Source organism: Calidris pugnax, unplaced genomic scaffold (genome assembly GCF_001431845.1).
Source record: "Calidris pugnax isolate Ruff unplaced genomic scaffold, ASM143184v1 scaffold152, whole genome shotgun sequence".
Classification (NCBI taxonomy): domain Eukaryota; kingdom Metazoa; phylum Chordata; class Aves; order Charadriiformes; family Scolopacidae; genus Calidris; species Calidris pugnax.
Window position 1 is genome coordinate 247,460 of NW_015090881.1, and position 8,816 is coordinate 256,275.

The window sequence follows — 8,816 nt, forward strand, 5'->3', positions numbered from 1 at the left end:
GAGGGCGGCGCGGAGCCTGGCAGTGGCGGCGCCGCGGGCCTGGCCCTGGTGGAGGGCACCGTAGGCCGCGCCGCCCGCGTCGGGGACCCCGGGGACCTGGTGGCCCTGGCCCGGCAGGTGCAGCAGGTGAGGGCCGGGCCTGGGGCCGCGCGGGTACCTGGCGTCCCGCTGCCTCCCCCGGCCGTCTCCAGGGCCTCCTCGGCCGGCGGCCGCCCCGGTGCCTCCCGGCACGTCCCGCTGCGCTCCGGTGTCCCCAGCGGCTTCCCAGTGTGCTCCGTGGTCCCTCTCACCATATCCCACTGCCCCTTCCCAGTATGCCCCAGTATGTTCCAGTATTCCCCTGTGCCTCCCTGAGCCCTCCAGTAGCTTCCCGTGTTCCCCGGTGGGTTACACTGTGCCTCCAGTACCTCCCAGTGCCCCCAGTGACTCACACAACTTCCCACTAAGCTCCAGGTCTATCCCAGTACGCCCTACTGCCTCCCAGTATGTCCCACTGCCTTTAGGCCACCTCAGTGTGTCCAGGTGTGTCCTACCACCCCCCCTCCCAGTCTGTCCCAGCACCACCCGATACGTCTTGTTTCCCCCTTCAGTGACTCCCAGTCCATCCCAGTGCCTTTCAGCTCATTCCAGTGCCTCCCAGAATGTTCAGCTATCCCTCCAGTGCCTCCTACTGCCTTCCAGTACTATGTCCTTGTCCAATATGTCCCCCAGACCCTCTCGGTGCCTCCCTCCAAGTCCTATTGCCTCCTCCCAGTGCATCCCAGTACCATCAGTCCACCCCAGCGCCTCCCAGTATGTCCTACTGCTCCCTTCCACTGCCACCCAGTGTGGCCAGGCAGCTCCCAGTGCCCTGTCCCTGCTCCACAGCTGCCACCCCCACTGCTGGGGGTGTCACCGCTGCCCCCCAGCTGCACGCGGGGCAGATCCTGCACCACCCACCACCGTTCTGCCCCCACCCACCGCCGCCGTTAAAGCCTCACGTGAGGCCACAACCGGCGGGGCAGGCTCCGAAGGGCTGTGGCTTGTCCCCGTTCTGACCAGACCCCCTTCCTCTTTGCAGGCAGACGACTTCATCCGAGCGAACGCCTGCAATAAGCTGACCGTCATCGCCGAGCAGATCCGGTACTTGCAGGAGCAGGCTCGGAAGGTGAGGCCGCGTCCCCGGGCTGGGCAGGAGGCTGGTTCCCTTGGGCTTGTGAGGGGAGGGAGATCGGTGTCTGCCTGAACCACCAGACGCTGGGGACAAGCTGTGGCCTGGATCTGAATTGTGGCCAGGAGCCAAGTAGAGAAGATTCAGTGGGAAAATAACGAGGGTTTATTGTCTGGTATCAGCTGGGGACGGGGGTAGGGGATGTTTTCAGTGCTTTCAGTCCTCGGCACACCAGGGAGGACTTCTGTTAAGGCAGAGAAGCGAGGGTGGCCCATCAAAACCAGCGTGGGTGTCAGGAAGGATGGAAAGGTGGCTCTGGTTTTGGGACAGGCAACTCCTGTTGCCGTAACATAGAATCATAGAATCATAGAATTGCCCAGGCCGGAAGGGACCTCCAAAGGCCATCTAGTCCGACCCCCCCGCAGTCAGCAGGGACACCCCCAACTAGACCAGGTTGCCCAGGGCCTCGTCGAGCCTCACCTTGAGTATCTCCAGGGATGGGGTCTCAACCACCTCCCTGGGCAACCTGTTCCAGTGCTCCACTACCCTCATAGTAAAGAACTTATTCCTAATGTCTAATCTGAATCTGCTTTTCTCCAGTTTAAAGCCATTACCCCTTGTTCTGTCATTGACAGCCTTTGTAAACATGTGTGTTGTGCTCCTGGGAGGACTCGGCGCAGTGGGGTGATGACGTGGATCTGAGCCCCTGGGAGGAGATGAGCTGTCACCTGATGACGGCCTTAGCTTTCCAGTTTGTCCCAGTTCATTTGCTGGAGCAGGGGGCCCCGGCAGGAAGCCCAGTGGGACTCGGCTGTCCTGTTAATTCAGGCTTCACCCTTAGGGGTGAAATCATGGAGCCTGAGTGGGAAAGGATCTGCCAGTCACTGCCACTGGCCCGCTGCCATCAAGGCCACTACGTCAGATAATGGTTAACTGGTGGAGCCGGAGCTGTGGAGCAGTCAGCTGGTGGAGCCAGGGAGATGAATTCCCCTTTGTCTGCTGTCCCTTCCTTGGGGCACCACAGCAGGGAAGCCCCCAGGGTCCAACAGCTCTGTATGGAGATGAGGAACGAGTCTGTGACATGGTAGGCTCAGGCACAGAGGTGAAGCTGGGACTGTGGTGAAGAGGTCCTTGATGCTTGGAGGTATCTCCACCTCCCTGGAAGGGTGTGGGAGCTCTGGGGTCCAGCCGATAGGGGAAACTTGGAGAAAACTTTCACTCTTTGGAAAACATCTCCTTCCTGGGCAAGCAAAGGTCTGCTGGGTGAAGCCTGATGTACATCAAGAAGGATGAGGCCTCACGAGTGGTGTGTCCAAGTATTTTGGACTCTGGCTGAGAGGCAGTGGTGTGCTGTCATTTTATTTCAAGTGTGGAAATTTTAAATTTGATTTTCAGGTCTTGGATGAAGCTAACAGAGATGCTGATCTGCACCACGTGGCCTGCAACCTGGTGAAGAAGCCAGGAACCATTTACTACATGTACAAGCGGGAGAGCGGCCAGCGATACTTCTCCATCCTCTCTCCTAAGGTGGGTGGTAACAGCCCCTGAGGAAGCAGGGAGGGGGGAAAAAATCCACGTTTTTGGTGCTTGGGCACTTCTGGACCTCAGACGAAAGCACCAACGTGGTGGGAGCCTTTGTAGGCCCTTGTTAATTAGTGTTTCCCCTTCGTCTGAGTTAACCTGCTGGTGTAAGAGCCATATTATGAAGTTCTCTTGGACCTTGGTGGATGGTGGGCAAGAAGACCACCTGAATGGACCTGAATTCTACCTTTCAGTCCCTGCAGTTCTTTCTCTGGAGCTGCAAACATGCCTGAGGCCTTCCTTGCCTGGAGTGGCCATCTGTCTCATGGCCTTCATCCAGGGTGTGAGTTTGTCTGCAGCTTGGCAGCGGTGCTCTTGGAGGTGTCCTCCTTCCAGGCCACCCGTTTTCTTACGTGCAGGGTGAGGGCCTCAGAGTGAAGCACCGAGCAGGTAGAGGAGCTCTCTGCAGGTCAGGAAGAGCTTGTATCCCCAGGCCTCCCTGTGACAGCATCACTATAGCTTGACATAATTTAGACTTGGGGTAGTTGAGCCTATTTTTGGGATAGAAAATGGGATGGTCACGTAGCTGGGACTGCATCGAAGGTGGGAGGGTGATCCAGGATGGCAAAGGTTGGGCTGAGGGACAGCCCAGCTCAGCTCCAGGGGAAACTAAGCAGTGATGGGAATCTTTCCTTTCTCCTCCAGGAATGGGGGACCTGTCCCCACGAATTTCTCGGTGCCTATAAGCTCCAGCACGACATGTCCTGGACTCCGTTTGAGGACATTGAGAGACGAGATGCTGAAATAAACATCCTGGATAAGCTGCTGAGCCGGCAGGCAGCGCTCCCCTCGTCTACGGAGCCCAACTTCCAGGGCCTGACCAAGTGACACAAGTGACCATACGGGACCCCCTGCGTGAGCACACACAGGCAGGGCAAGGAAAGAGACCAAAACCTAAAAACGCTGACGCTGCCACTACTTGCTCGGTGCTTTAATGAGACTAATTCTGCATTCAGTCTTACTGGATTTTCTAGTAACGGAGTAATTTATTTCTTTGACTTATGCCAAGCTGTAGCGAGAGGCAGATGATATCAGGGGGAATCAATTCCAAGAGGGCTTGGGGCAAAAAGCAAAACCGCTTGGGGCAGATGTGCTGATGCTGTATATAAATAAGTCCTCCCTGTCCGGCTGTGGTGTACCTCACTGGGGCAGGTCATGATTTCAGGGATGGATTTTGCCCCTCGTTAAAATGCTCCTATTTAGGAAGGTCTGTGGCCTGGGAAGAGTGGTGAAACCCCGTGCAGAAGGGTCTGTTGTGACCGCAGTCTCTGTCCCAGCTGGTCTGACCCCCGGAGTCTGTCACACTGGTGACCTGGAGCTCTGTTCTCTGGGAATAGCATCCTCAGAAGTCCCATGCTCAGGGACTCTTCAAAAGGTGGGTGTTTCACAGTCGTGGTGTGTTCCCCTTGGCTTTGAGTGGTTGAGCTGCCAGGGTGAGACGGGAACGTGTAGGGACACTGAGTGCCTCTGCACCAGAGCAGCAGAGAGAATAAAATAGGTCAATCTTGATCTCAAATGTACCTCCAAGACAGGCCCCGTGTCCTGTCCGCATGACAAGCATCCCTTTGGCTTTACCAGGGAGACTTGGTGGCACGTGGGGCTGGTAGGACACCTCCAGCCTCTCTTTTTCCACCAAGAGCTGAGGAGAGGCAAAGATCAGAGCTGCTAAGGAGATGTCCTACCTCTGCCCAGCCTCACAGGGTTCCTTCAGGAGCTCACCTGCTTGCAAGGAACCGAGGTGGGAATGTACTGATGGAGAAGGAGATGTCCAGGCTGGATCCTGGCATGTAATGTCAGATCTGGTTGGATCCTCCCATGACTTGTTCACCTCCCCAAGATGTCCTTATGTGCTGCTCAAGGCCTTGCACGTGCACACTGGCCTCAGCCTCCTCTTCCTCCTCTGCTGGCAGTGTGTGAAGTTTGGGGACCATTTGTTGAAGGGGTATTATGACCCTGGGGTCTGGGCCCACCAAGGGTGGAGTGCACTTGCGGTTGGGCTCCACCGAGAAGCACCACCTCCACCCACATTAGCAGTTGGGCTCTTCTCTCTTCTGAGGTGGTGACAGAAGAGTGGTGTCCTCAGCTCCAAGTGACCTTCCCAGACTCCATCTCTCCTTCACCACTGCCGAGGAAGACATCGCTGCCTTCAGCTCTGCTGGGTGATGCCAACTCAATTTGGGGCTATGTCTATGCATCAGGCTTGGATCAGTTCATGCATATGCTCTCAAAATAATCTCTTTAACTCCTCTGAACTTCCTTGTTCCCTTTCTAGCATGGATTTATTCATCTTACACCTCCTTACATCTGCTCCTCCTGGTCCTCACCTGCAGCTGGGTGGAGAAGGAGATGTCCAGGCTGGATCCTGGCATGTAATGTCAGATCTGGTTGGATCCTCCCATGACTTGTTCACCTCCCCAAGATGTCCTTATGTGCTGCTCAAGGCCTTGCACGTGCACACTGGCCTCAGCCTCCTCTTCCTCCTCTGCTGGCAGTGTGTGAAGTTTGGGGACCATTTGTTGAAGGGGAATTGTGACCCTGGGGTCTGGGCCCACCAAGGGTGGAGTGCACTTGCGGTTGGGCTCCACCGAGAAGCACCACCTCCACCCACATTAGCAGTTGGGCTCTTCTCTCTTCTGAGGTGGTGACAGAAGAGTGGTGTCCTCAGCTCCAAGTGACCTTCCCAGACTCCATCTCTCCTTCACCACTGCCGAGGAAGACACCACTGCCTTCAGCTCTGCTGGGTGATGCCAACTCAATTTGGGGCTATGTCTATGCATCAGGCTTGGATCAGTTCATGCATATGCTCTCAAAATAATCTCTTTAACTCCTCTGAACTTCCTTGTTCCCTTTCTAGCATGGATTTATTCATCTTACACCTCCTTACATCTGCTCCTCCTGGTCCTCACCTGCAGCTGGGGGTGGTTTGGGTGCCCCACAGTCTCCTGGAAGGAGGATGCTGCAGCATCAACACCCTTGACTCGTGCATCTCCATCTCGCTGTCTGAACCTGCTGCTTTGGGTTAGGTGTTGCAGTAACTCTGCCATGGGGAGGGACGACCTCTTTTCGTCCCCAAGAGGCCCCCTGGGGACCAGCACCATCACTGGGTCTGGCCATCACTGCCATTTATTCCCGCTCTGGCAGGGCACAGCCTCTCCTCCAGCCTCCAGTCCCCCATTGTCCACTGCCCCCGGCACACCCTGGGAGGTGCCTTGAGAGATGCTCGGGGCTGCTGGTGGCACCGATTCACCAGGGGAAGAGCCGTTCCCTGCCACGATCACAGGGGTTTGAGACAGCTCCGTGGCAGCCCAGGATGTTTTTGTCCTTGATTTTCTTCTTCCAGCTCTGCCAGAAGCAGCAGCTCAGCCCCATCCCAGCGTGGTTGAGCCTCTGGTTGGCAGAAGCCCCGTCCTCGGAGTCAATCTGGGACATTTCAAGCACCTTTTCCCAGCTCCCTCTCTTGGAGCACAAGGGCGGATTAAAAGCAGTGTATTATTATTATTATTAGGCCAGGGTATAATTAATTCCTTATCAAGTCACAAGTGTCTAATTTGATGGGTTTTTTCCCTGCTTGTTTCACCGCCCCAGGTCTTATTTTACTGCATGTTATTAAATCTTAACTTGGAAGGGAGAAAGTTAATTACTGCATGGGCTTTGCCGTGGTGCTAATTACAGCGACAGCAGCGATCTTCACATGGGTTGATTTGTGCTCCTCTGGGAAGAGGGGATTCCTGCCCCGGTTTTCTCTCTGTTTCCCATCATTAAAATCTGTGCGGTGACACGTGGAGGGGATTGGGGTGACGTTTGTCGGGCTTTGGAGCTTGTGGTTTCACGCGCTGGCCTTTGGTGGGGTTTCACATGCACTTTCCTACATGTCCAACCCCAGTGTCCCCCGGTTCCTCTGGGTGCTGGCGGGTCTTTTTCTTGGATTTTCCCCCCAAAAAAGCAAAACCGCTATGGCTCTGGCTTTGTATGAAAATACTCAGAAGGTACTGAGGGGCAAGACATGGAGATGGTGGGCTCACGCTCAGAGGTCTCTGCGCTGCGGGGAGCAGGGACGTGGCTGCCCAACGGTCCTGCTGTGGTGCGGGGGGGTGATGCTGGAAAAGGGGGAACCATTCCCCAAAACAGCTTTACCCGGTGTTACCATCTCAGCCGGTTTGGGATGTAATTAAACCCAAGGAGCTGAGGCGATGTCAGAAGTACTGGAAGGTGCTGCTGCAGAGCCGAGCAACCCAAGGACGGAGCCGGTGGGAGGGAGAGGAGCTGGAGCCTCCTGCAGCACTTGCAGCGAGGATGAGTTTGTGGAGAACCCAGGAGATGCATCGGTACAGGCTTGGGTAAGTGTGGCTGGAGCTGCCTGGTGGAAAAGGACCTGGGGGTTCTCATTGACAAGCGGCTGAATACGAGCCAGCAGTGTGCCCAGGTGGCCAAGAAAGCCAATGGCATCCTGGCTTGGATTAGAAATAGCGTGGCCAGCAGAAGTAGGGAGGTGATTGTCCCCCTGTACTCAGCACTGGGGAGGCCACACCTGGAGTGTTGTGTCCACTTTTGGGCACCTCAACACGAGAGAGATATCGAGGTGCTGGAGCTGGTGCAGAGGAGGGCAACGAAGCTGGGGAAGGGCCTGGAGAATAAATCTTATGAAGAGCAATTGAAGGAGCTGGGACTGTTTAGTGTGAGGAAGAGGAGGCTGAGGGGAGACCTCATCACTCTCTACAACTACTTGAAAGGACATTGTAGAGAGGCTGGTGCTGGTCTCTTCTCACAGGTAATTAGCGATAGAACAAGAGGGAATGGCTTCAAGCTGCAACAGGGTGGGTTGAGACTGGACATTAGGAAAGAGCTTTTCACAGAAAGAGTGGTCAGACACTGGAATAGGCTGCCCAGGGAGGTGGTTGAGTGACCATGCTTGGATGTGTTTAAGAGCCATTTAGATGTGGTGTTGGGGGATATGGTGTAGGGGAGAACTTTGTAGAGTAGGGGAGATGGTTGGACTCGATGATCCCAAGGTTCTCTTCCAACCTAGACCATTCTGTGATTCTATGGTGCTCGGTGGAGGACTCCCCGAGTCCCTCGAGGCTCAGGGTGTCACCCTCTGGGCTCAGCCTCTACTGAGCCACTGCTGTTATGGGGTTTTGGCTCAATGAATCAGGGATTTAATCCAAAAATCAGCCGGGAAGAGTCAGTGGGACACAGTGCCAGGGGGCAGAGGTTGTCTGCAGATGAGCTGTGGGCCACGTCTCGCTCCTACAGGTTTTTCCTTTAGGTGAGGGGGAAAAAGTAGGACCCTCTGCCCCTGCGCTGCCCGGAGGAAGAGCCGTGCAGGGAAGGAGGGAAGGAGGCAGGAGCGGAGGCTGCAGTACCTAATGCCTCTCCTGGGTAAAAATCATCTGCCTCCTGCAAGACTTCCTTCCCATTCACGGTTTCATCTTGAAAATTCATTTTTTCGAAATATTCCCTTCCCCTTTGGTGAGCGCTCAGGGCAGCAGCGAGCCTGGTGTGAGGGCAACGGCTGGCTCCGAAATCCCCAGGGAGGGAGGGTGTTTGCAGGAGCAGAGGGAGAGGTGCTTCTGACACCCCCCGCCTCGGGCAGAGAGGGTTTGGCCCCATCTTTTGAGGCGCAGGTAAAGGGGGGCTCCTTCCCAAGGGCCGGCAGGAAGGTGCCCTCAGCATCTGACCCTCTCCCGATGGTTGCCCACTCCTCGGAGTCCAGAGGAGCCCAGTCCTCCCCCCCGGAGACCAGGGGGTCTCCTGCCTTTTATAAACTGAATTAACTCTAACCAAGTTTTCTGATTCAGGCCAGATTTTGGCTCCTGCTTTTCAAACCGGCATCACCCGGTGATTTTCTCCCCCTGCTCTTGTTCCTAAAGGGTAGTTTTCATTTTTATCTGTGGGGTTTGATGAGGGGGTTTGGTTATAGCCCCCCCGTGGGGGGGTCTCCCAGCCGGGAGGAGGTTCCCCACAAGGGCAGTTGTGGCTCTTTGGCCCTTTTTATTCCAGTGGCAGCTCCGGGCAGGAAAAAAAGAAGAAAGAAAAAAAAAAGAGGGAATTTGGAAACACGGATGCAGGGACGTGTGTGCACCCG

General features: G+C 55.6%; 1 protein-coding gene across 1 annotated transcript; it reads left to right on the forward strand.

The window, feature by feature from the left end:
- On the forward strand, nucleotides 1–3,856 carry LOC106890852 (chromosome unknown open reading frame, human C1orf50; the record flags this gene model as incomplete). The annotated part of the gene is made up of 4 exons (XM_014946923.1): nucleotides 1–126; nucleotides 1,061–1,147; nucleotides 2,546–2,677; nucleotides 3,377–3,856. Coding segments are annotated over 4 exons (528 nt in total), but the record flags the coding sequence as incomplete, so codon positions are not given.
- Between the last annotated feature and the right edge of the window lie 4,960 nt (nucleotides 3,857–8,816).